At 61.4% G+C, this 26,019-nt stretch overlaps 6 protein-coding genes across 7 annotated transcripts; 3 read left to right on the top strand and 3 right to left on the bottom strand.

The window, feature by feature from the left end:
- Positions 1–39: 39 nt before the first annotated feature.
- PRIM1 (DNA primase subunit 1) lies at positions 40–3,006 on the bottom strand. 2 transcript variants are annotated; one of them, XM_082496387.1, is made up of 13 exons: positions 2,878–3,006; positions 2,430–2,587; positions 2,201–2,307; positions 2,030–2,103; positions 1,649–1,785; positions 1,522–1,580; positions 1,335–1,445; positions 1,126–1,216; positions 910–1,054; positions 758–827; positions 595–680; positions 417–515; positions 40–306 (listed from the first exon to the last, which is right to left on the bottom strand). In XM_082496387.1, the coding sequence occupies exons 1-13, from the start codon at positions 2,978–2,980 to the stop codon at positions 287–289; spliced, it is 1,260 nt and encodes a 419-aa protein (XP_082352513.1). In that variant the 5' UTR covers positions 2,981–3,006; the 3' UTR covers positions 40–286. The 2 variants fall into 2 exon arrangements, with proteins under 2 accessions (XP_082352513.1, XP_082352512.1); XM_082496386.1 differs by having other exon boundaries at positions 417–680.
- A 562-nt stretch (positions 3,007–3,568) lies between these two features.
- On the top strand, positions 3,569–5,523 carry LOC309682326 (retinol dehydrogenase 16-like; the record flags this gene model as incomplete). The annotated part of the gene is made up of 4 exons (XM_082496400.1): positions 3,569–3,884; positions 4,004–4,262; positions 4,984–5,147; positions 5,306–5,523. The coding sequence occupies 4 exons, from the start codon at positions 3,569–3,571 to the stop codon at positions 5,521–5,523; spliced, it is 957 nt and encodes a 318-aa protein (XP_082352526.1).
- Positions 5,524–6,890: 1,367 nt separating this feature from the next.
- Positions 6,891–8,580, top strand: LOC309682386 (retinol dehydrogenase 16-like; the record flags this gene model as incomplete). Its single annotated transcript, XM_082496469.1, has 4 exons — positions 6,891–7,206; positions 7,337–7,595; positions 7,981–8,144; positions 8,229–8,580. 4 exons carry the CDS (start codon positions 6,891–6,893, stop codon positions 8,456–8,458), a joined length of 969 nt encoding a protein of 322 aa, XP_082352595.1. The 3' UTR covers positions 8,459–8,580.
- A 2,256-nt stretch (positions 8,581–10,836) lies between these two features.
- On the top strand, positions 10,837–13,462 carry ACKR5 (atypical chemokine receptor 5). The gene is made up of 2 exons (XM_082496466.1): positions 10,837–11,038; positions 12,167–13,462. The coding sequence occupies exon 2, from the start codon at positions 12,175–12,177 to the stop codon at positions 13,267–13,269; it is 1,095 nt and encodes a 364-aa protein (XP_082352592.1). The 5' UTR covers positions 10,837–11,038; positions 12,167–12,174; the 3' UTR covers positions 13,270–13,462.
- Positions 13,463–20,669: 7,207 nt separating this feature from the next.
- Positions 20,670–22,946, bottom strand: ZBTB39 (zinc finger and BTB domain containing 39). Its single transcript, XM_082496388.1, has one exon. It carries the CDS (start codon positions 22,881–22,883, stop codon positions 20,745–20,747), a length of 2,139 nt encoding a protein of 712 aa, XP_082352514.1. The 5' UTR covers positions 22,884–22,946; the 3' UTR covers positions 20,670–20,744.
- A 2,176-nt stretch (positions 22,947–25,122) lies between these two features.
- Positions 25,123–25,763, bottom strand: TAC3 (tachykinin precursor 3; the record flags this gene model as incomplete). Its single annotated transcript, XM_082496489.1, has 4 exons — positions 25,123–25,268; positions 25,341–25,370; positions 25,465–25,561; positions 25,662–25,763. 4 exons carry the CDS (start codon positions 25,761–25,763, stop codon positions 25,123–25,125), a joined length of 375 nt encoding a protein of 124 aa, XP_082352615.1.
- Between the last annotated feature and the right edge of the window lie 256 nt (positions 25,764–26,019).

The raw sequence follows: 26,019 nt of genomic DNA on the forward strand, positions 1-26,019 counted from the left end.
TCGGCACGTCACGGGGCACAGACACACCAATGACCGGAGACATTTAATGGTCTTTGTGTAGAAAAGGTACAAAAGGTGGGATGGGGCCATGTGGGGCCCGCAGGGAGCGGGGCACGGAGCCGGGGCGGTTCGGCCGCTGGCTGACAGGCTCCCTGCTCCAAGGCACCAGGACCCCCGCAGCCAGCGGCAGAGGTGATGATGGCGGAGGTGACAATGGCAGGGTCAGTCCCTCGGCAGCCTTGCGGCAAGGATGGGGGCTGCCACCGTGGCCCCTGGCAGTGAGGCCTCAGAAATCTCCTTGAAGGTCTGCAAAGAGGAGAAATGTGAAGTTTTACAGAAAAAGAGCAATTTCTCAGAGCCAGGGGGTCCCCCCTTTTGGCATCCCCCAGCCAGCTGTGTCCCTGCCTGGCTCTTACCGCTTCTACGAAGCAGCTCTCCCCTCCGGGCGTGTTCCATCTCCTCCACGAACTGCTCGAAGACCCGCACATAGGGCGCCAGGCTCGTCTTCTTGTAGTCTGGAGGATTTGGGGAGCTGAGCAGGAGTGGGAATGGGGCAGTGGGGACCCCCTGTGCCCCAGCTCCAGCCTCGCTCACCCCGTGCACGGCGCTTTGGCTCCGTCTCCCCGATGTCATTCTGCTCCCCATCATCACCAGCTGCATCCAGTTCATGGCACAGGGAGCTGTGGGAGACAGTGGAACATGGTGGGTGGCTGCTGGCACAGCTGCCCCGCCTGTGCTGCCAGTCCCGCTCGTGTACCTGATGGTGGGAACAGCGAACGGATCGAACTGGTCCAGCCTCTGCAGATCCAGCGGCACCGAAATACGACCTGCAAGAGGGGAGTCACAACTGGGGGTGCACAGCCACGGGGGTTCCCATGGGGTGCCAGCCCCACAGGCTGCCAGACCCACCTGTTTTGGGGTGGACGCTGAAGGGGCTCTTCAGCAGGTGCCCAACACCTTTGCTGACATTGATGTCGAGGCGAGGGAAGCAGTACTGCAGCATGATCTCCCAGTCTGCGTAGCATGCCACACTCCTCCCGGTCCCTGCCGCCCGCTGCGGGGACAGGCGGGTCAGGGGGCAGCAGGGTAGGCAGCAGCGCCCGGCACAGCTCCACAGCCACTCACCCGTGTCCGCTCCATCCTGCCCCTCAGCAACTCCCAGCGCTGCACCGAGTCCCGCTTCTTGGGGAACTCACCCTGCAGTGGCTCACGGTGCTGTGACTAGCGGTCAAGGCTGATCGTGGACACTGCTGACCCCACTCCCCCTGCGCAGACCCTCCCTCCAGATGCAGCTCAGTGCCAAGTGGCACGGTGGGGCCGCTCCAGGAAGGATATCCTCTGGGACAAGGGCCAGCACCTTCTCCCAGCTCTCTGGGGTGCCCAGGATGTCTTGGCCCACCAGCGCGTATGCCTCGAAGTACTTCTCCACCACACTGACTGACCGCCTGCGGAAGAGTGGGGAGAGATTCAGCACCCCACGGCCGGCAGCTGCTGTGGCCGGGCATGGGGGTCCCCACCAACCTGATGAAGGGGTGGACGGGCTCAGAGATGTTCACCTTCTTCACAGTCTCCGCTCCACCCTGGAAGGTCAGCAGCGCTCAGGCTGGGGGGGCAGGCAGGGGGGTGCCCCAGTCCCCCGTGCACTCACCTTCACCAGGGTCAGATACTCCACAGCGGCCGCCCGCAGCGCTGGGGACCACTTCCGCACCGCATCGTCACACACCCAGCAGTGGACGCCCCTCCGGCCTGAGTATACCCACAGGCGATGCTTCATGCCCAGGTCCTCTGTGGGGGGAACAGCCGGGCTGCGGCAGCATGTTGGGATGGGCTGCAGTGTCCGCCCAAGCTGGCAGTGCTGCAAACCCGCTGGGCAAACCCTGCTGGGCACCAGTGCATCCTCCGCTCCCCCCAGCCCCATGAGAGGGCTGCCTTGGCCCCCACTTTGGGGTCTGGGCGTTGCTGTGGGGCAGAGCATGGTCTGGATGTGTCCCCAGTGCGCAGGGGCCATGTGGGTCCCTGAGACCCTCACCCACGAGCGCGCGGTCAATGATGCGGACAGCGATGGTCATCAGGGTCCAGCACTTGGAGCAGATCTCGGCTGAGCTGGAGGCAGAACGTGGCAGGTCAGGCTGCCACCCCATGCCTCCGCAACCCCTCCCGCCCCCCTATTCCGACTCGTGCCGTGAACTCCCCCGGGAACCTGCAGCACGTTCGGACGTCATCGTAGTCCGTCATGTCAATGTCAAAGACAAGCTCCTTCTCCTGTGGCTGGAAGGCCCCCAGGTGCACCGTGTTGTGCTGGTTGGGCTGTGGGACAGGACGCGCTCAGCCCTGGTTGGGGACCCTGCAAGCTGGGGGCTGTGTCCCCCCCGGGGCTGGCCAGCACCCGTGCTCCCGATTGGGGTGCCCGGGTGGGAGCCAGGACTCACTCGGTGGGAGTAGACGGCCCCGATATCGATCTTGTAGGGGTTGGTCCTCTGCAGCTCCCGCTCCAGCTCCTGGGGGCTGTCGAAGGACTGGAACCGCACGTAGATGTCATCCCGCAGCGTGAAGGAGAACTCCCGCAGCTGGAAGTAGTTCTTCACCACTGTGGGGGCGCGGGCGGGTTGGGGGGGGGCTCGGATGGGGTGGGGAGTCAGCCCCGACACCGCCCTGAGAGCCAGGATCCCCCCACGTGTTTCCTCCAACCTCCCCCCCACCGCGCTCCTGAGCCCCCCCATCACAGGCGCCCCCATTCCCTCCTCCCCCCGCGGTGCCACGCGACCCCGGTCAGTGCATCCACCCGCCGCCGCCAGCCCCAGCGCCCCCGGGACCCCCCCCCCGCCGTGCCCCGGGAGCCGGTACCGCAGCCCCCGACGGTGCCCCCACCCCGCTCACCGCCGCCGTAGCCGAGCCAGCGGCCGTAGGCGCCGTGCGGGAAGAGCCGCCGGTAGAAGACCGGGAGCAGCTCGGGCAGCGCCGCCGGCTCGAACCGCGCCATGGCGGGAAAAAGCGACGGGAAGCGGCAGGGACGGGCTCCCGGGGGCCGCCGGGAGCTGTAGTCCGGCCTCGGGGCGCGGGGACGGGGACGGGGAGGAGCGGGGACGGGGGCTACGGGCGGTTCGGGACATGCTGGGGGGGGCGCAAAGCACCGGGGGTGCCGGCGTCCGCGGTGCCCGGTGCGGGAGCGCAGGGGTGCGGGAACCGCCGGGCGCTGCCCCGCTCCGCGTTAACGATTCCCCGGAGGCCGCACGGCTGCGACCGGACCCGACCCGGCTGCTGCCGGAGCGGAGCCCCGGGGACCGATGCAGAGCCCGAAGCCCCAGAGCCAGACGCCCGGCGGGCTCCAGGCGGCAGCACCGGGACGGGACGGGACGGGACTGGGGGGGGCGGGGCGGGGCGGGGGCGTCCCCGCAGCCCGGCAGTGCCGAGTGGCCCCGCGGTCCCTCCGATCGTTGCGCCACAGCCGCTCCCGAGTCGACAATTAATCATTGACAGAGGCACTGCGGACAGGGCCAAGCTCGGGCCGGAGCCGCTCAGTCGCTCCCGGTCCCGTTCCCGGTGCCCGTCCTGGTGCCGGTGCCCGAGGATGTGGCTGTACGTGGCAGTGGTGCTGGCGGGGCTGTACCTGCTGCGGCGCTGGCACCGGGAGCGGCAGACGGTGTCGGGGCTCTCAGAGAAGTACGTGCTGATCACGGGCTGTGACAGCGGCTTCGGGAACCTGCTGGCGCGGCAGCTGGAGGCGCGGGGGCTGCGGGTGCTGGCCGCATGCCTGACCGACACTGGGGCTGCGCGGCTGCGGGCGGCCACCTCGCCGCGGCTGCAGACCGTCCTCCTGGACGTCACCTCCAGCCAGAGCATCGCCGCTGCCACTGCCTGGGTCCGGGAGTGTGTGGGTGACCAAGGTAGGACGGGGGCAGCCACCCCCATCATCACCCCTGCCACCTAGATGAAGTCTGCCGGCACAGCCAGTGCTGGAGCAGGCAGGGGGAGACCCCCATCTGACCCCATCCCACTTCCCCAGGTCTCTGGGGGCTGGTGAACAACGCGGGGATCGCTGTCCCCACTGCCCCTAACGAGTGGCTGACCAAGGATGACTTCGTCAAGGTGCTGGACGTCAATCTGGTCGGCCTCATCGAAGTGACGCTGAGCCTCCTGCCCCTGGTGAAGCGGGCGCGGGGCCGGGTGGTCAATGTGGCTAGTGTGATGGGACGTGTCTCCTTTTTTGGTGGAGGGTACTGCATCTCCAAGTTTGGTGTGGAGGCCTTCTCCGACAGTCTCCGGTAAGTGCAGCACAGCAGACACCACCCCTCATTTCCCAGTTTGTTTTTCTGGGCTTCGGCTGGTGGAGCCTCCGTCTGTCAAACCCCTTCCTCCTGCAACCACAAGCAAGCATGGGCAGAGTTTGGTTTAGCTGCTGCCGAAGCGTGAGAGGAGGGGCTGTGGGGATGCTTAACGTGTGGAATAGATCTCAGGACACTTTGTGCCGCAGTTACAGGAGTTGGGTCCCACAGGAGCGATCTCCTGCCTGGTGGGACCCCCGCCTGATGCTGGCAGCCTCTGCTCCACTTTCAGCCAAGCTCATGCAGAGGCAGCCCAGGGTACGGGAAGGCAAAGTACTTGGCAGAGCTTCGAGTTCATTCCCCTGCCTGATGAATTCCCAGTGGCAGGGAGGCTGTGGCCATGCTGGCTGGCACTGCCTGCCGTGGCACTGAGCCTCCCCCATCGGACCTCACCCTCATACCGGATCCTGCGGGCATTGGCCCTGCAGTCCTGTGGTTTGCTTTGGCCCCGGCCCATCTGGACTCAGCAGATGTTTGCTCACATGCTGCCTCGGACATGTACCGGGGCCGGCGCAGGTTAATCAGGCTCCTGCCGGACCCCCAGCATGAGGCTGCTGTGCATCCCACGCAAGAGCTGGTGCCCACACGGGAGCCAGTGCCCACGCACAGCGGAGGCATTCGGGCACTGCTCCCATGTCCCACGGGGCTTGATCCCTTCCAGGATTGAGATGCGTCACTTCGGGGTGAAGGTCAGCATGATCGAGCCAGGCTACTTCAAGACGCTGATCACCAATGCGGAGAACATGGAGAATAATTTTCTTTCCATCTGGGAGAATCTCCCAGAGGAAACCAAAGCGAGTTACGGGGAGAATTACTTGAAGGAGTGTAAGTACCTCACCTAAGGGTTAAGCGATGCTGTTTCTCTCCTGACACAAGGCACATCCCTGGGGCCGCAGGGTGTCCCGCAGCCCCGTTGTCCCACCAAGCTGTTCGGCTTGAGGGTCTAAGTCCACCAGTCTGACCAGTGCTTTCTGCTCCCGCAGTTTTGGTAGCAGTCAAGGACATGCAGAAGAGATGCAGCCCCAACCTGAGGCTGGTCACAGATTGCATGGAGCACGCGCTGACCAGCCGCCATCCCCGCACTCGCTACTCGGCGGGCTGGGACGCCAAGCTGCTCTACATCCCCCTCAGCTACCTGCCCTCAGCCCTCACGGACGTCATATTCTCCTGGTCCTACCCCAAACCTGCCCAGAAAGCCTGAGGCAGGGATACGGTGTAGGCAGCCGACCGGCAGCGGCAGCAGCCAGGGCCCGGCAGTGCTGATGAGCGGAGATGAAACTCCAGAGACTCCACAACTGGGAAGGTTGTAAAGTAGGTATGTTTATTCAGCGCTGGGCAGCACGGGGGGTCGCCCCACCACAATCGTGCACGCCCAATGCAGCGGCCTTCTCAAATATATATATAGTACTTAATTACATAATCATAAGATTTCCCAATACGCCTATACATATGCATAACCTGTTCCCGCTTCGTATTAAAATTAGCTCTAAGAAGTCATTTTCATAAACTCCTCCCAACTGCGCTTGCACAATGCCTCCTGGTGGCGGTCGCTGAGGGTCATGAGGATGAAGGCTGCTGATTCCTCTTCATCACCGCAAGTAACCTTTCGTCCCTGTGCAGACTCAGTCTTCTTTGGTCTTTGTCCAGACCGCAGGGTTGATTTCAACCGCTTTTCAAGGAATACTCGTATTCGTTATCAGGAGCTGTCCTTGGCAATCTCAAGACTTCTTGCTTCGTCCATTTTTATCAGGCCAGTCTTTTAGGTTATGAATTACTACTAGTCAATCAGTACACAATGTGTTATTGTCTCTATCACATACCCCTGACTCAGTGCAGGGTGGGAAATAGCATCGCCCGCAGCCAAGGCCGTGCCGAGAGGTTCCTGAATTTCTAACTCACTGTACGTCTCCCAACCTGCTGTACTCTGCTCGCAGACCGGTTCACTTCTGAATAAAGACAAGTCCTCCTCCCCACCTGGCAGAGTTGGTTTCAGCCTCGGCTGGGGCTGCAGCACCGAGGCCATGTCCCCACTCCTCCAACAGCACTGGCACCGCCAGCCTTGCTGTGCTGGGCTGTGCCGCAGGAGCTCCCGGGGTCTCTGTCTGTGTCCCCGAGCGCTTTTTCCGTCCCTTTGCCCGTGCCCAGGCTCACCTCAGCGTGCAGAGCCTGTCCCAGGCTGAGGGGACGAAGCCACCATCCCCCACCGGAGCAAAGCTGAGTGAGAGGGAGAAGCCCTGGGGCCGGGTGCTGCCAACAGTGTCTGGAGAGTTCAGCCAAATCCAGTTCCGTGGGGCGGCTGGATCCATCCTGCCCACACAAAGAGTCATTAAAGGCCAAAATAGAGTTCCAGGCATGCGGATCGGTGTGGGGCGAGGCTGGGAATTGAAATCAGGAGATGCAAAACTTTCCCTGAGGTGCTGCCGCAATCCTGCCTCTCCTCCAGCCTGTCCCAGAGCAACCCCAGCACTGCCCAGGGCACGGGCTGGGGCTGGTCCTCCACACCGGCCTCTATATATATGCCATGAACACGGAGGGCACAAAAGGCTGTTGCTGAGTCGGTGCCCGAGGATGTGGCTGTACGTGGCAGTGGTGCTGGCGGGGCTGTACCTGCTGCGGCGCTGGCACCGGGAGCGGCAGACGGTGTCGGGGCTCTCAGAGAAGTACGTGCTGATCACGGGCTGTGACAGCGGCTTCGGGAACCTGCTGGCGCGGCAGCTGGAGGCGCGGGGGCTGCGGGTGCTGGCCGCATGCCTGACCGACACTGGGGCTGCGCGGCTGCGGGCGGCCACCTCGCCGCGGCTGCAGACTGTCCTCCTGGACGTCACCTCCAGCCAGAGCATCGCCGCTGCCACTGCCTGGGTCCGGGAGTGTGTGGGTGACCAAGGTAGGACGGGGGCAGCCACCCCCATCATCACCCCCATCATCGCCCCCACCAGCCCTCCTGCCAGAGCTGGTGCTGGAGCAGGGCCATGGGCATGGGAGCAGCCCAATCTGACCCCATCCCACTTCCCCAGGTCTCTGGGGGCTGGTGAACAATGCAGGGACTGCCATCCCCACCGCCCCTAACGAATGGCTGACCAAGGATGACTTTGTCAAGGTGCTGGACGTCAATCTGGTCGGCCTCATCGAAGTGACGCTGAGCCTCCTGCCCCTGGTGCGGCGGGCGCGGGGCCGGGTGGTCAATGTGGCTAGTGTGATGGGCCGGCTCGCATCCTTTGGTGGAGGGTACTGCATCTCCAAGTTTGGTGTGGAGGCCTTCTCCGACACTCTCAGGTACAGCAATAGCAGCCGCTGGAGGACCCCGGTGCTCCCCTGTGCCAAGGCTTTTCCAGCGTGCGTTGGCGGGTGCAGGTGTGCCGAGCAGCTCTGCCCCACTTTCCCCACGCAGGTTTTTATGTTGCACCCGGTTACATCCTTCCCCACAGAAGAAAGCAGCAGTGAGCCAAGGTGGGGGCTTGTGAAACACCAACATGGTCACCTGCAGGTTGGGAAATGGGGGCACGGCTGGAGCAGCAGTTGTGCAACCAGAGGAGGGGTTTCAAGAAACCCTCGAGCAAGGAGGAGAGGGCTCCCTTGTACCCACCCGGGGACGATGGGGTGCCCAGGGGGGTCATGGGCTCCCCCTCACCCTCTGTGGCTGATACCCCCCCCTCCCCAGGCGCGAGATGCGACCCTTTGGGGTGCAGGTCTCCATCATCGAACCCGGTGGCTTCCAGACGGGGATGACCGACCCTATGGCAGTGGTGAAGGGCTTCGAGCGCCTCTGGGAGGGGCTCCCAGCAGAGACCCAGGCAGCCTACGGCCGCCATTACCTGGAGACCTGTAAGTACATCCCCAGTGACCCCAGCCCTCCTAGTGACCCCCCAACCGCTGGCAGGCTGGGCTGACCCCCCTCTGCCCACCCAGATGCCAAGAGCACCATCCTGCTGCACCGCCTGAGCAGCTCCCGCCTCTGCCGGGTCACCGACGCTATGGAACATGCGCTGCTCTCCCGCTTCCCCTGCAGCCGGTACGCGGCCGGCTGGGACGCCCGGTTTGCCCTCCTGCCCCTCAGCTACTGCCCAGTCTGGCTCACCGATGCCATTATTGGCCTCTTCATGCCTGTCCCGGCCCAGGGGACACCCGCATACCCCTGAGGACGGCCACTGGACCAGGGATGCGGATGCAGCACCCGCAGGCCCCCACTGGCCTTGAAGCCCTGTTGACATGCTCAATAAAGTTGGTGCAAAGCGAGGGGCTGCCCGTGGGGAACCCCAACCTCGGAGGTTGTTGCAATTTAGCTTTGGGATCCTGCCAACTATGCCAATTTGTTGCCAATGAGCAATTTTAGGATTCTACACAACTTTGAGATAGCAGCAATTTAAGATTTATTAATGCTTACGGAAAATCACAAGATTGGGTTGTATGATATTTAACGATATTTAATCAGCAAATAAACAGGATGATTTAATAAAATTTGTGATAATCATCACAGTGACTTAGTTAAAGCTTCGAGAATGGCAAGGTTTACACGAGACTTGCGACAGAGTTCCCAAAATCAAATCATGTGCGCGTGCACAAACACACACATAGATGCAGAGGTTAATCTATGTAATCAAGGTGTTTCTCTTTTTGCAAATAATAGTAAATTATTGGTACCAAACGATCTTTGAACCTCGAGAAATCCACTTGCAGTGAATCACTCGCCCTTCCCCTCTCTATGAAACCTCGCAGAATCTCCCCTGCGCAGCCGGAGGACGGGCTGGAAAAGGCGCCGTCGTTCATTCACACCTCTAATTAAGGGCTGATTAGCGATGATCCAGCTGGGGGTTATGTCTCTGAGGTTGTGCACTTGCCTGCAGAACGAGAGCAGCGTTAGCAGCAGCCCCGCTCCCACCAGCGCCCGCAGCGGCTGAGCCCACGCGTGACCGGGACACCCCCGGGACTGCGACGGGGCCGAGAGCTACGGGGAGGGGGGGGGGGGAAGGCGGGGGGAGGGCAGCGCGTAGAGCCCTTGTGCAACCCGCCTTCCCGCCCGCCTGGCTCTTCCCCCGCCGGGAAAGCTTTCCTAAATCCTTCGCCCGGCTTAGCAAACCAGTAAGACGTCCCCAGCAGCCCCCACGCGTCACGTTTCAGGCCCGCGTGGCCCCGAGGGGACGGGCCGCCGGGAGGCGACACCGCGGCCACGGCTGCGCCTGCCCGGGGACCCCCGTGCCTGCAACCCCCGGCAGCAATCCGGGGCTGCCCGCCGAGGGGAGGGGAGGGCGGGAGAACGGCAGAGCCCCGGGGCTGCCGCCGCCCGGAGACCACCTCGCCCCGGTGGGGGTCGGGCTGGCGGCGACCCGGAGGGAACCGGCGCCCGTATTTCACGGCGCAGCGAAGCACCGGCAGGTGCAGGAGGAACGGGCCAGGCACGGGGTGGGGCGTTATCAGCATCCGCCCCATCCCTGTCCGCCGCGCTCCGAAGGACCCGCTCGGAACGAAGCGGCTTTTTCCCCACTTCTTTCCACGCAAAGGGGAGAACGGGACCCTCGGGGAGCCCGGGGGCTCCCGGGCACACCTTTGGGTGCCGAGAGCCTCGGAGCACCCCGGATATCGCGACAGGGACGGGGAGAAGGGGCTGAGCCGCCCGTCCCGCTTCCCACGGCGCGGAAAGGCAACGGGCTCCCGGCGCTGTCCGCCCCCGCGGGGATTGGCAGCCCCCGCGCAGACCCCCGCGGCATTCTCCACCCGAGAGAACGCCGTGGAAATTTCCCGACTTGTTAAATGGAAACCGCACCGCATCGCTGCCCCCCCGGGGGGCAAAGCCCTCACGCCCCACACACCCCCCCGCCCACCGGGCGGACCTTCGCGACCCCCGGGGTCGCCGGCGCCGGGTTTGTTGTCGTGAGACCCGGGTTATCAGAGCCCCCGTGCTTCCCCGCGCCGGCCGTGCCTTCCTTCCGAGCCGATTGTTGATCGCAAAGTCTTGTCTGCCCTCGAAAAGGAGATTTCCTGCAATTGTTTTCGCAGGACTTGCAGCTCTATGCAAAATTTTCTGCCTATCAGCCCCCTCCCCAGTGCCGGGGCACAGCTCGAGCCCCCCTCCCTTCCCCTGCACAACCTGCCAGGCAATCACGGCGCGGTGATTAATTGCTGCCCGGCCAGAGGTGTCCCTGCGGCCATCTGCCACCAACTCCTGCGACAGCGCGGGGCGACGGGCGGCGCTGACGCGGCAGAGAGGTTCAGCTTTTGGCCCTTTCCCCCCGCAAAGGGATCCCCGATCTCGGCGCGGCGTCGCGTGAGCGTCGGGGACAGTCGGTGGCACATTCACCTTAACCCACCTTAACCCCCCCGGGGCTCCCACAGTCGGGTCCACCCCAGAGGATTCCTCTTCCCCTCCTGCCCACGGTCCCAGCGGGGCCCAGCGGGATCCCGCCTCCGCCCCCCGTGGGACCGCAGCGGCCGGGTGGGGGGGGGGCTGCCCGGGGACCCCCGCTCCATCCCCGGCCCCCCCGCGCCTCCCGCACCGGCACTTGCCCGGGGCCTCCCCAGCCCCGCGGCCACATCAAACGGGAGCCGAGCCCCGGGGCTGGGACTCGAGTGGAATGTCACCCGCGCGGGGCTGGCTCAGGATGTCGGACCACGACGGTCATTTCCTGCCGGGAAGCGGCCAACGAGCCCCCCCCGAGCTCCCAGAGCCGCCCGAGCCGCCGAGCCCAGAGGATCGCCGCGCTCCCGGAGCAGCTCCGCCGCCGGTGAGCCGCCGCCGCTCCCCCCGCGCCCGCGCCCACGCCCGCTGTCCCCTCTGCCATCGGCCTCTCTCGGGACCTGCAGGAGCCCCGGGGACGGGGGGGTTCCAGCCCCGGGGGTCGCTCTCCCCCCTCCGCAGTTTCGGGTGCTGCAGTTTGCCGCGGGGCTGATGCTCCTGCGGGGGACGGTCCCCTCCTCGCCGGGCGCCGACGGCCGCGGGGATGCCCCGGCGGCCCGGGAAGCTCTGCCGGTTGCCCCGGGGGAGCGGCCGGTCGGTCAGGAGAGCTCTGCCCGAGGCTGGACGGGGCCCGCGGCGCCTCCGCCACATGGATGCCGCTGCGTTGGGGCCGCAGCTCTCGCACTTGGGGCAATAAAAGGATATTCAGGTCAACTGTATTTCCCTTAAGCTTGTAATTTTGTCACCTACTTGGAAGTCCCGGCGGCCCCCAGAGGCGCAGAGCGGGGGTGGCCGGTCGGGTTTATGAAGCCACGGCACACCAAGGGGGGTCGGGGGACACGGGGGCTTCTCTCTGGCATGGAGCCAAGCAGATGTGGGCCCTGGCACATTGAACGGTGCTGGTGTCCCAGGCACATCATGGCCCGTTGCTGGATGCAAGGGCCAATATTCCCACTGGCTCCGTGGCCACAGGACCTGTGCTCTGGTGGTGGTGGGGGACAGCACAGCGGAAGGGGGGGTCTGAAGGTCGGTGTGCTCTCGGGTCGTCAGCTCCATTTCTGCTGTGACTGATGTCGCCAGACACTCTCACGTCTCCTCCGTCCCTCCCTCCCTCCATCCATCCCCAGCGCTGCCTGTCCCCAGCCCCAGCCAAGCAGGCTGCAGGACAGGGGACAGCCACCACCTGGGAGAGCGCGTGGGCGCATGGGGGGTTGCTGTTTGTGGCTTGCATTTTGCCTGGGACGTGAGGTTATAATCTGATGAGGGTACAGCATCTTTTGAGGCAGGATGTTGGAAGTCACCGTAGGAGTAAAAACTATTAAAAAAATGCCAGAAAGGTACAAAAGTACGAGGGCTGAGCTCTGGCAGGCGAGATTGGCTGTTTCTCTGTTTTTCCAGGCTGTCAGACCCAGTGCAGCCACTGAGCCACAACTCAGCGCTTTCCCTTTCCTTGCAGCTACCAGGATGGCTGAGGTGACCACTGCCCCCACCGAGACGCACACTCTCCTGAACGAGTACGGGGACTACCACAACTGGTCCGAGCTGTTCCACCTCCTGAACTACACCTACACCTTCTGTGAGTTCAGTCTCGATGAGAACGTCAAGCGGGTGGTCCTCTTCATCCTTTACCTGGTCATCTTCGTGGTGGGCTTGGTCGAGAACCTCCTCGTCATCTGGGTCAACTGGCAGACACGGGGCAACAAGAGCTTGGTCAACCTCTACATTATCAACATGGCCATTGCTGACCTCGGAGTGCTGCTCTCTCTGCCCATTTGGATGCTGGAGGTGATGCTGGATTACACTTGGCTCTGGGGCAGCTTCCTCTGCCGCTTCACGCACTACTTCTACTTTGCCAACATGTATGCCAGCATCTTCTTCCTCACCTGCCTGAGCGTGGATCGCTATGTGTCCCTGACCAGCTCCTCCCTCTTCTGGCGCAAGCACCAGCACCGCGCACGCCGCATCATCTGTGCCTCCAGTTGGGTCTTGGCAGCAGCGATCCCATTCCTGGAGGTTGCTCACATGCAGCTGGTCAACACCGGAGAGCCCATCTGCATCTTCATGGCTCCCTTTGAGACCTATGATGAGTGGGCGCTAGCGGTCAGCCTCGCCACAACCACCATCGGGTTCCTCATCCCCTTCCCCATCATCACTGTTTTCAACATCCTGACAGCCAGGTTCATCAAGCGCACCAAGCCGGAGAGCAGGAAGCACTGTCTGCTCATCTACGCCTATATTGTTGTGTTCCTGGTCAGCTGGCTGCCCTTCCACATCATGCTCACGCTGCTCACCCTCGACGGCAACCACATCATCCTCCACTGCACCTTTGCCCACTTCCTCTACTTCTTCTACGACATCATAGACTGCTTCACCCTGCTCCACTGCGTGATTAACCCAATCCTCTACAACTTCCTGAGCAAAAACTTCCGCAGCAAGCTCATCTCCGCTGTGGTTAGGTACATCCCCAGAGACCAAGGCAGCCAGAAGGGTGCAGGCAATTCCTCCTCCACCACGCAGCACTCCATAGTCATCACAAAGGACAACAACCCTCCCAATTAAGGGGGATCAGACTCTCCCACTCATCACTGGCAAGCGGTTGCGGGGTGGGGGGCAGCTCCCGGCACTCACTGAGGTCAGTAAGATTGTTTTTCCTAGTGATAAGCAGACACTTTGCTTTTAAACAACACTTCTTGGCTGGCCACCTCCTGTACTCTGGAGGCAGGGCAGGCTGCCAAACGTGAAATGAGACGGTGCGGGGAGCTACAGACATCTTGCCTCTGATGTGCTGCTGCATCAGATCTATTTAGCTAAAGAAAGAATACGAGAAAGAGATATTTCCTGTTTTGTGAAAGAAACACTTGCAGTAATAAAGTGCATTACTCTGCCTGCTCGGAAGTCTGAACACAAATCCGGCCCCTGGGACCCGACCCCCGTACCCCCCCGCCCCCCTGTGCTGGGAGCCCTTGATCCTTTCCCTTCACCACAAGTTATTCTACAGCCCTTGACTTTCACTTACTCAGCCCTCGACTTTCACTTACTTGCATGTTCCGGATACACCGTGCTGCAGAGGTGTCCGGTGAATGCTGCCCCTCTGCCGCGGTGCTGTCCCAAGCAGGAGAGAGGAAATTCATTCCTTTGAAACACAAACCTCTCCTCCCTGTGCCCGGCAAATGGCGCAACGCCTGATTTTACAGAAATGAAGGCAATGCAACCACAAGGGGCTGAGCACAGCACAGACCTGAGCTTTACCGAGGGGAGGAACGATTCAAGATCAGCAGCTCGTTGAGAGCAATTTTGCAAACCCAGCGGTAAATTAGCAATGGTTAAACCAGGGTTTGACTGGGCACGGCTGCTTCCAGATGTGACTGGTGGCAGTAGAGGTGGGGTTCCCAGTTTGGGTTTTGCAGCAGCAGACCCATCCTGTTAAACCCAGCCGCCTCCGGACCATCTCCCGGCAAGTTTATAAGGCCCCTGAGGTGCATTTCTAAATGCCAGGAGTCTCCGGCAGCCTTTCATGCACGCTCCCTTTCAATCAAAGTTGCACTGAAGCACACTCCGTGGGAACGCGTATGCGTGCAGAAACCCTCGGAGCCGCAGCCCCGGCTGGGCTTTGGCGGCACAAGGAACCGGAGCATCCGGAGAAAGTTCATCATTGTCCGGATTCTGCTAAGTCATGCGCTGCGGGTCAAGCCCTCGGCAGGGGAAGGTGAAAGAGCAACAGTCACTGGAAGGGAGTCCATAAATCTACCAAAGGCCTTGAGCTGCTCAAGAAATGCATTTTTAAAAAAGCAAAGCATAAGCAAATGTAGGGACAGGATGCTCACAGCACAGAGCGGTGGGTGGGGAGCAGGATGTGCTGGGCTGCGGGAGAAGCCCAGAACCAGGGGTTAACACGGATGCTCGGTTATCTCGGCACTGGCTGGCAACGGCTCTGCTGCCCACCGGGGTTCTGGGACAGGGTAAATCACTAAATACTTCAGGGCTCCTCGTGCACAGAGAGTCTTACTGTTTGGGGATACCAGCGTTGACAGAAAAAGCCAAATCCGCCTCTCACACTGAAATACTTTGTACAGCAGCTGGGGAAGAAGCCAGTCCCCTCAGCCACAACAGTACCCTCTTCAGGAAAGCAACTCACGGCCGTTCTTCTTCCTTAATTGCATTACTTACACACGGTTTCACAACTTGAGAGTGTAGAGCCACCCAGACTGTAACCCCTCTGGGGCAGAGGCTGTCCTTCGGGATCTGCACAGACACAGGACCTCACCGCCCTCGTCCCCGTGAAGCCGAGCAGTCCCAAAACCAGCTGGTGAACGCGGTGGCAGCTTCATGCTGACAGAACCCAGAGCTTTGATCCTGAACCTTCCCTAAGGCTTCCTTTTGCTAAACCCCTGCCATTTTCAATGAAGAAATGGAAGATAAGTACACAGTAACAAGACACTGATGTGTGACATAACCAGGACGAAAATATATTCAATTTCAAGTTACTTAAACATGTAAAATTTGGTATTTGACCTATTAAACTTTTTTTAAAAAAACTCTCCTATGTATCTACAACTTTGTTCATAGACCTCAGGCCCAGCACAGCCTCAAATAAACCAAAATATCCTGGTTTTGGCCCACTGTGATGGTGGGAGGAGTGACTGCGTGGTGTTTAGTTGCCCGTTGGCATTAAACCATGACACCCTCACACAGCCCCACACAGCGATGTGGGCTTGAAACCCAGCAAGTCCTTTAGCCGGGTGCCCCAGTCTCCCTTTAAAGCCTTCACCACCCTTTAGGGTAAGCTGGTCCAGCCACAGCCTCCTTTAGCAATTACTGGCTATATACCCCTGGGCCGCCCTCCCAGCTTGAATTTCCAGTGCCCACTGCTGGTCACCAGGTTGGGGAACTGGTCCTGTCCCACCGGGAGAGCTTCACTGCTGGAGGAAAGCTAAAGCAGCTCTTGAAACCCCGGCAGCATTTGCCCGCCGGTCTGGCTCGCCAGCCAACAGCTCCAAACCTGTGAAGGTGCAGATCTCAGTGAAACTCAGCGCTGGCGGCACAGAAAGGGCTCATCAAGGAACACAAACCTGGAGAATTTCCTAAATGGTTTCTAACGAGGGCTCTGCTCCCAACCTGCTGCGGGCTGAGTCCTTTCTGCTCGTGCTGCTCTGGGTGCCGGCGGAGGCGGTGGCCCCGGCTGCTGGGACTCCTGCCACAAATCCTGCAGAGCACAGCACAGGAGCAAGATACCAGGAACGGCTCATGTGCTTTCACAGGCACTCCTGAAGAGACAGAAGTGCCGATCTGCACATTTAAAGAAACAAGTTTTATAAAAGAAGCGAGGTACAAGAGGTCAACATTTTCCATTTTATTATTCTAAATAAAAACCACACTTTGTGCTGAACAATGGAGTATAAAAGAACCCGATGTACAACGATTTTAGACATCTACTATTTGGGGGGAAAGTTTACAAAATATACAAAACTTTACAGCAAATAGATAGTAAACACTTAAATATCAGGAGGTCAGTACCTACTATTAACTTAACAAAAAGGTTAGACAGCAATTCAACTCTTTTTCTTTCTTCTGCTTAATTATTCTGGTAAGAGACCTGGATCCTTTGAGAAAGGGGAGAATCAACCCAAACTTTGCGTTTTAGAAATCGGAGTAAGAACAGTCTCGAAGCACTGCCCTGTGGAGGGGCAGTCTGCGTCAGGGTTTCCCGCGAGGGAGGACCGGCACAGCGCGCGGTGAAACGTTTCCCCTCTCTGTTCCCCTCTCGTGCCCCGAGGATCCCAAAGCACTTTGCACACACGAGTTAAACCTCACGGCTGCCCCAGGCGAGGTAGGTAAGTGTGGTCCCCACATTCAGGGGGGACAGGGAGGCGCACAGGCTTGCCAAAGGCTGCACTGCGAGTCAGTGGTGAAGCAGGAATGGATCCAGGCACGGAGTTTCCACCCCGGCTCCTGTGATGCTGCAAACGGCGCTTGGCCTCTGACGTGGGGCTGTGTGTGCCGGAGGTGCAGCCGTGAACAGACCCGTGCTGGTGGCCCGGAGCCACTGCCCTCACCGCGTGCCTCCATGTGACACAGCCAGGTCAGAGCTACGGCCCCTCGGGGCAACACAGCCTGGGGGGGCACGTGGGTTGAGCCCCATCGCTGCATCCACGCAGCATTCCAGAGGAACACTGGAGCTCCCCTGGACCCGGGGCCAGCCACGCTGCCGAGGGGACAGGGATGACAGAGCCCTGATGCTGGCCGCAGGCTTGGAGAGGCCCTGGACCCCCCCAGGGGAGGGAGAGCACAGGTCTCTGACCCCTCTTGGGAAAATCGCCCCGAGGCCGACCCAGCGTGGGAGCACTGCAGGTCCAGATCTGTCCCAGCATCCCCCCAGCAGACGGGACGCGTCGCTGATCGCAGGGTGTTTCACATGGGAATAATTCGTTACAACACAGGAAAGAATCCGAGACACAGAAACGCCAGGGAGCCGAGCGCTGCCCCCCGACCCCACACCCAGAAATGACTGGCAGAAAACGGGGTGGGCTTTTGCTTTCCCGTCCCTGTGTCCAGAAGGGTGGGCTCGCTTTGCCCATTAGTGTTTCAGTGTAAAAGCTTCTTTTTTTTTTTGGTTTATGTGCACAAAAGGCTTTTGCTTCACAGCTTTAGCTAGACATGAGGCTGCAGACGCTACCACGCGGCCACACCCCAACCCATCCAAAAGCTCATCAAAGCTTCTGGGACATTTCAGGAGGGTCTCGAGGCTTTAAGGACTCGTCTCTCCCAAGCCCCGTCTGCCCCCCTCCTCACATCCTTCATAGTGATCTCCAGAGCGGAGCCAGTCGCAGCCGTTCCTGTCTACCAGCCACCACCAGGACAACGAAACCAACTCAACAAGCTCCTCAGAGCAGCCCCCAGCAACCCACCGCCAACTCCCACGCTTTCCTAGGGTGCCACGTGTTCTCAAAATGATGGGCTTTTTTTGTTTTGTTTTGTTTTTTTTTAAACTTAACAACACTAGGCTAAACATGGCTCCACAGACCAGCTTAGAGATCACAGACTGCGGCCTGGCAGCTGACCGGCACCACGAGACACGAGTTTGGAAACTGGAGGTCCAGTGGCAGACACGGCACAGCCTGGCCAGCCCCAGGGTCAGGGATCACTTTGGTGCCCCTCCTCCTCTGAAAACAGGCTCCAGACACCAAAATCACAACAAATACAGTTTAACGCCCCCCAGGGCAATGTCAGCGGGCCCCAAACTTGGCCAATATTACAGGGATGGGGGAAATGACACACTCCCAATGGCCTCAGCCATCCTCAGCCTTGGCCTGTCGGTCCTCCTCAGCAATGTCGTGCCTCCTACCCCACATCCGTGCAGCGGGGGCAGACTCGGGTACTGCAGGTCCACAGGGTGACTGAGGACGACACAAGCTCAGGACAAAGGAGCTGCCTGAGGAGGGTCATTAGGTCCAGCCAGGGCTCAGCACCACCAGCAGGGACACGGCTCAACACCGAGTCGTCTCTTCCACTGTCACAGAGGGGCTGGACATGGAGCCGCCGCGGTGGAAGCGCAGCTTTACAGGCAAATTGCAGAGACTGAAGGATGGATGGAGCTGAAGGGCAGGGGCTTCCAGCCGCCACACACCTCTGCACCCTCTCCCCGGGACACAAACTCCTCCTGGTCCCAACAGCAATGCGCCCAGCTGATGGGGAGATGTGCTCTGCAAACCCCAGGGGACGTGACTGCGCCGCTACCCCTCAGCACACACGTTCCTGCTCCCGACTCCCCGGTGCCACTACCCCCAGCCCCTCCGCAGGTGCAGCGACGCTGCCCCACGTCTTATATTGCTACAGAGCTTTGTTTCACAGGACTGTGACGGGGACAGGGCTGAAGGGAGTTTTGCTTTTGCCAGGGAGGGCTGTAACAGGAGTAAACGGATGCGGCCAGGCTGAGGAAGCAGCACAGAACAGGGAAGGACAGAGGCTGTCGCTTCCCCGGGGTGCTAAACGTCAGTGTTCGCTAAGCGCTTTGCATCTCCCACGCGCTTTGCAGGTACAAGCCAGCAATCTTCGCCGCACGCCCGGGAGGTAGGTAGGTACCACAAGTGTTACCACCCTCATTTTACAGATGAGGAAACTGAGGCAAAGAGGTGAAGTGACTTGCCCAAGGCCACAGCAGAGCGGGGGGAGCGACACCCAGGAATTCCTAGCTCGCCAGCCACGCGTCCAGCCCACGCCGCTCCTCTGCCGCGGGTTGTCCCTTTGAGAGGAGGGGAAAGCGGGACGAGTTTACAGGGTTTGCAAATCACGAGTTTTGTTTTGTAACAGCATATCTTTACAGAAGCGCAGGAGCCAAATTACTATGACTGTGGCTTGAAAGCCCTGAGCGCTTCCTGTTTGTGAGGTAGAATGAGTTACCTAAGGGCAGTCATAACTCATGCTGCGGCATCGGAAATATTTGTTCCTCTCCACCTCTGCCCCACAGCAGGATAACATGGGAAAAAGCCGTTCCCCACCCTTCTTGGTGTAAACACTGCCGGCACAGGGCTGACCTCACCAGTGCAGCTGGGAGAGCCGAGAGCCCACCGCGCCGAGGAGGGTCCCCAGCCTGTGCCTCACCAGGAGAGGCTGAGCTGAGGTTCGCACTGGCTGCTACCGCTGCCGGCTCCCGGAGCTGCTGTGCCGCAGCCCCCAGCCGGCGCCTGCTGAAGTTACAGCACGATTTGACATGAGATGAACGAACTCACATCGCACCAACAACATCCTGCAACGCGCGTTTGCCACGAGACATGTCCGGGATGCGGTGATCCACGGCGGCAGCCACGGGAGGGGGCTATCCCTTCAGCAGAGAGAAGAGTCTTTCTCAAAGGTACCTTCCTCGGAGTTAAGGCAAAGCTTCATCACATCTTGTCTGCTGGGATCTGCGCAGCCGCAGCGATGCCGCTCTCTGGCGTCCAGCACTTTCAGCAGTGGGCGGCCCTGGGATGCACCATGCCAGCAGAGCACAACGTGCATGGCTGCTGTCGGCAGAGGAGAGCCAAGGAGACGCCAGCACGCTCTCAATGGCCAGCTGCGGGCCGGCAGAAGTTAGGCATGACTGTGGCATTGCAAAATATCTCCCATGGAGCAGTCGACACCACAACACAAACCTGCTTCCCCTGCTCTCTGAGAGATCGCTCTGCTCATGTGGCCGCCACTTTCCTTCCACGCAGCCACCCCGCTGCTCAGGCTCTTCAGAGAGCTGGTGTCACTCCTTCGTCTCCTCCTTTGGAGTCGGGGTTTCAGGGCATAAGTGAGCGGCGTGTCATTGGCACAGCAGAGAAACCGGCAGCCTCGCTCAGGGCTCCCGGAGACCAGCGGCACTGCCTGGGAACTGCCCTCACGAGCAACAATCTCCCTCCTACTCATTTACTGCCAGGCATCCCTCCTCATTTGCAAGTGCACACTCACACGCTGCTTGCTCATCTCCTCTGCAACAGAGCAGCAACTTCAAGGCTGATTCGGTGACACGGACTTTGCTTATCTCCTCGCAATAGCAGCAGAACCCCAGTGATGCCGAGAACGAGTCTTTTTTCCTTTCCTTTTTTTTTTTTTCCCTTTTCTTCAAGTCCAGCACCATCCTGCTCTGGCTCTGTCCCTCTCTACTGAGGTCAGGTGTGAAAAATCTTAGCAGCATCAGTTTGTGGACAAGCTCAAACTGAGGGTTAGCCTAGTCAAGTGGGCTAAAAGGTTAAAAAAAAAAATAAATCTAGATTCCAAACCTAGTGAAAAACACTAAAAACACAGAACTCAATGGCCTCTAACAGGACCAGAGGTAAGTAAACACGACAGACTTCTTGGAAACAGTGACGTAGCTTACGTGCTGTTAATTTGTACAATGCCACCAATCTAAAAAGCCCTAGCAAGGCCAAAAAAAAAAACAAATTAAAAAAAAAACATAGAAAAGGAGGATTCCATCCGTGATGCCTGACCATTAAATAAAATAAATGACATTTTTTCCACAGCTTCTGTAATTAGCATTTGCTCCTTTCCTGGCCCTGCCCTGCCTCACCCCATCAGCTGTCCATGTTTTTCTCCGCATCTTTGGAATGGATGATATACATGAAAGTCTGTTCGATGGTGAAGTCCGGGGGGAGGCTGCCTTTGTGCACGCCTATGTGCTTGCTCATGAGGTTGAGCGTGGAGCTGTAATGCCCGCACACAGTACAGCGGTACATGAGGGCTCCCGAGTGCGTCCGCAGGTGGCACTTGATGGTGGAGCGGCCGCGGAAGAACTTGTGGCACACCTTGCACTGGTAGGGTTTTTCTCCGGTGTGGATCCTTCGGTGGTAGTTGAATTCGCTGGTGTGGGCAAACCTCTTCCCGCAGACCTTGCAGCTGTACTTGCTGTTGCCTGGCTGGTTTTGCAGCGCCAGATCTTCACTCAAGAACTCCTCCGGCAGCTTCCTCTTCTGCAGGCCCTGCTGCTGGAGACGGTCTCCAAAGCTGGGTCGGATGTCCAGGCTGCCCCCACACTTGTGCTGGCTGACATGGTAACGATACGCCGCCTCCAGCTTGAAGCTCTGGCCACAGAAGTGGCACCGGAAAAGAGCCTCCTCCATGTTCTGGTGAATGGCCAAGTGCTTCTCCAGGAGGTGCCGATCCACGAAGCTGTTGGCACAAACAGAGCAGGAGAAGACTGAGATCCCCAAGTGCGACAGGGTGTGCCACATCAGACTGCAGAGACTGAGGTGCCTCTGGTCACACACGCCGCACGTCTGGCTTTTCAAGTTCACGTGGTCCAGGATGTGGTTGCGGATGGTGTGGAAATCTTTGGCCAGAGGCTTCCCACAGGCAGCGCACGCCAGCTCTGAGCCAGGCCCTCCCCCAAACATGGTGATCTTCCCCAGCAGTGTGTCACTGGGGTGGACGATGATGTTGTTGTCAAAGACCCCTTCTCGTCGGTGGAGGGTCAGCTGCCACTGGGTGAAGAACTTGGTCTCGCACATGTCACAGGAGAAGAGAAAGATGCCGATGTGGGACAAAACATGAGTGACCCTTGAGTTCCGGTCCTGGAAGTGGGTTTCACAGACCTTGCAGTTCCCGGTGAGCAGATCAACATGATCTCTCGCGTGCTGGCGGATCAGCTGGATGTTGGGCTCCAGGACCTTCTTGCACACCTGGCAGGGCATGGCCTTGCTATCCTGGCTGTCGTTCTCAAAGGCCAGCTCTTCCTCACTGTCATCACTCAGCTCAATAACTTCTTCCGACGGGCCCAGCTCTTCACTGGCATCTTCGAAACGCAGTTCGTCCTCGCCCAAATCCTCCAGCTGAAGCTCATCCATTTGCCCAAAACCTTGCTCTTTGGAGTGGTCGCTGTTGCTGGGACAGGAGTTGCTCCCCGTGGAGATGTCCAGGGAAGGATCAGCGGTAAAGAAGCCACCCTTGCTGTAGTCGCCATTGCTCTGGACCTTATACTGCTGGCAGGAGCTTGCCGTGGTTCGAACAACGATGTTCACACCACCCAAGCCGGGCTGGGTCGCTGCACTCGTGGCAGGAGCGAACTGCCCCTGGTCCGATTCCTGTTCTGTCTTGGGAGGCTGCTGCGGATGCATCAGGGGAAGAGTCTGGCTGGCTTCGCTCACGGTATTCCTGTCATCCTCCTTGTAGCTGCCTGCTGCTTCCCCGTGCAAGATGTAATTCCGTTCAGGGCCAAAATGTTCCCCGCCGCTCCGGATTTCACCCAAAGAATGGCTCTGCTCTGAGGAGGTGCTGCTCAGAGGACCTGACCGGCCTTCGCTCATGGACAAGGAGGGTTGCTTCGTGATGGCTGAGCTCTCCAAGTCAGGGAAGGTGGAATGGCAGGCCTTCAGTAGATCTTCCATGCCCAGCCGCTCTGCCACCTCGTAAATGACACCCACGTTGATCAGGTCAGTGAAGAGCTCCGAGGTGTACACAAAGCTGAGGATCTTCTCAAAGTTAGCCGGTGTGATGAAATCCACTACATAGGTCCTAGCTGCATCCAGCCCCGTGTTTAGAAAGAGGTTCTGGAAGTAGCCTGCGGCGCAGGCCAGAACAGCCTTATGTGCAGCAAAGGAGCGGGTGCCCACCAGAATGGTGACGTCGCACATGGTCTCGGAGAGCCTGCACTTGTTGAGTTCCTTCAGCAGGTTGTTGGGGTGATTGGTGCTGTGCAACTTGATCCTCATGCCCATCTTAGCAGTTGCTTAGGAGTCCCTCTCCTGGTCAGCTTCTTCACACATTCATCAGCTGCGCAAGCAGGAGGTGCTTGGCATCCAGGAACTGGCAGGGCAAGGGGCTCTAGAGAGAGGAAAATGCAAAAAATGTTAATACCTCAACAACCAAAGAGACATCATTCTAGTCATACCTCAAATTTTCCACCTTCCTGACGAGCAACAGAGAAGCAGCAGTGTAGCTGCTTAGATGGAGATCGACTAAATCGTATCTTGTAACTTTGAAGAGTGACTCTTTGGGAAGCGAAGGGAAAGATGCATAAAGGGAAAGGCACAAAAAAATCCCAACCAACCCCAAAATAAAAAGCCATGTAGTCTGCCAGCAACAGGCTGAAGTTCCCGCTTCTATTTGGGCATGGACAGAGGCTCCTTGGTTCTGAAACTGAGCCCCAACTGCTGCCTGTTGCGCAGACACCCCCCTGCTCTCCGGGCCAGGGATAGCTCTCCTGTCCGGGGGGCAGAAATTCAGACTCTGCACGCTGGTCGGCTTCGCCTCCGGGTCTCCTCCAGCCACCACCGCTTCATACCTTCGCTTCAGATTTCTCTCATACCCACACAGTAACATTTGGATTCCAGGTGGGATCTCATTTCAGACTCTCCCCGGCATGCCAGCTTCTCCGCTTCCCCTGGGGTTTCTCCTCTGCCGCACCGGCACTGGCAGCACCTTCCAGTGCTCCCAGCTGGGGTTTGTGCCGCGTTCCCTGGCTGCCACCAGACACCCGCAGCACCAGCAATTTCCACCTGAGCTCATCCTTCCAGCTTGTCCCACTGCCTTTGCCACCCCGTCCCGCTCCAGAGCGCTCGGCCAGCTCTCGGGCCACCCGGGGGGGCTCGACGAACTTACCCCGGGACCTCCATCCCTAACGCGACAGAGAACGAGGACCCCCGAAGGCAGCAGAGGGAGCGGGAGGGGACCGGGCGGCCTTCAGCCCCAGGGAAGGGCCAAAAGGAGCCGAGGACGGGCCGCCCCCCCCCGGGACACCGAGGGACGGAGGCAGAGACGGCCCCTGCCCGAGGAGGCAGCGGGGTGGGGGGGAGCGGGGATGTGGACGGCCGGGGAAGGCTCTGAAGGGGAGACGCTCCCCAGCCCTGCAACGCCCGGACGTGGGGATCCCTGCGGGGGGGCGGCGCGGGGACGGGACGGGGGGAGAGGGGGCGGGGGGGGTCCCGGGGCGGAGGGGTGGGGGGTGCAGGCCCCGCTGCCTGCAGGCAGATCCCCCCCTGGGGGGACGGGGAATCCCCGATGCGCCCCGGGGGAAAAGGGGGGGAGAGGGGGCGGCAGGGATCCCCGGGGGGGGTCGGGGAACCACGCGGGGCAGCAGGGGCTGAGGGGGGCCCACGGGGCGGGGGGGGCGGGCGTGCAACGCGGGGCCCGCGGGGTCGCGGTGAGGGGACCCACGGGGGGGAGGGGGGGGGAGGAAAGGGCCACGGGGGACAGCGGGAGGCCCCGGGGGGGCTCCGTGAGGGCGGCGATGGGCCCACGGCGGGGGCCGGGGGGGGTGGGCGCGGGGCTCGGCGGGGGGCCCGGCGGGGGGGCGCGGGCCGGCGGCGCTGCTTACCCGCCCGGCGCCCCGCACCATCCCGGCTCGGCTCACACAAAGGCGCCGACCCGCCCCCCCCCCGCCCCGGCCGCCGCCGGAGCCGCCTTCCGCCCGCCCGCGCGCCCGCCGCGCCACAGCGCCCCCCCGCGGACCGGAGGACAGCTGCAGGGGGGTCGCGGGTGGGGACACCGAGACGGACACGGACGCGGTCACCTCTGCGTTTACGGGGGGGGGGGAGGTGTGGGGCAGGTCGCTGTAGCCCACCAGCAGGAGGCCCCCGCCCCGCCGCCCCCACGGACCCATCCCCGTGGGCGCGTCCCCGCGGGCGCAGTCAAGAGACAGAGACGGTCGTGGCGCGTGTCCCGCCCGGGCGGATGTATACAGGTGTAGGTATAGAGGTACAGGAGTATGTCCACGCGTGTGGGTGCAGGACGCGTGCGTGGGTCGGTACAGCTGCCAGCGCGGCTGCGGCACCGCCGGGTCCCACGACGGCTCCGTGGGCAGCGCCGCGCCTGGGACGCCCCCCCTCCCCCCGACCCCGCAGCCGGTATCACCGCGGCAGCGCAGCCCCCGGTGCCGGTGCCTCTCCCCGGGGCATAGGGCACGGTCCCCCGTGGGTGGGGGCGGCCGCGGGGCGCGCCCCGTCCATCCCCGCCGGCTCACGCCGCCCGCAGCGGGGCCCCGCCGGCCGCGGGGGGACCCGGGGAGCAGCGGGGGGACGGTCCGCCGCCCTCCCGCCCCGCCGGCCGCCGGGGTTCCGCCGCCCGCTTCCCCATGAGCCCCACGAAGAAGTCGTGCATGTCCCCTGCGGAGAGACCCGCCGTCAGCGCCGCGGGAACGGGCTGCGCGGCCGCCGGCGGCACCGGGCGCGACTTACGCTTCTGCGGAGCTGCGGGCGCGGGGGGACCTGGAAGAGACCGAAGCTGGTTGAGCGGCGCCGGCGGGGACCGGGCGGACCCCCACCCCCCACCCCCCCCCGCAGCCCCCGTCCCGGTCCTCACCGGCGTCCTCCTCCCGCAGCAGCCTCAGCGCGGCGGCGTAGGCGGCCCCGGGGCTGCCGCGGGCTCTCCAGGGCAGCGGCTCCGGGACGGACACCCCCTGCGGGAGGCGAAGCGGGTGAGCGGGGTGGGGGGTCCTCCCCCGGAGGGAGGTCCCGGGCCGTTTTTCCCCCCTCCCGGTGCCGCCCCGATGGCTCTACCTGTGCGGGGGGCGCGGGGTCCGGCGGAGCGGGGGGGCGGCGGGCGAGGGCGAGCGGCAGCGCCAGGACGAGCAGCGCCGACAGCACCGGGCGGCTCCTCATCCTCGGGGGGGCCCTGGGGGGGGCGGTCAGCGGCGGAGCGGCGGGGCACCGGGGCCGCCCCAAGCCAGCGACCCTTCCGCGGGGCGGCCCGGGACGAGCCCGGGACCGGGCCAAGCGCTGGGGAGGGAAAGCAGCGACACGGGAGACCGCGGGGGGGGGGGGGGAGGAGGCGGGACCCCACCTCGTGTCTGTGGTCGGAGGAACAGCGCCGCTTCCCGGGGGGGCGCGGGGGGGACGGGGCAGTAAATCCCCACCC

This window comes from Vanellus vanellus (genome assembly GCF_965231255.1).
Source record: "Vanellus vanellus genome assembly, chromosome: 28".
NCBI lineage: Eukaryota > Metazoa > Chordata > Aves > Charadriiformes > Charadriidae > Vanellus > Vanellus vanellus.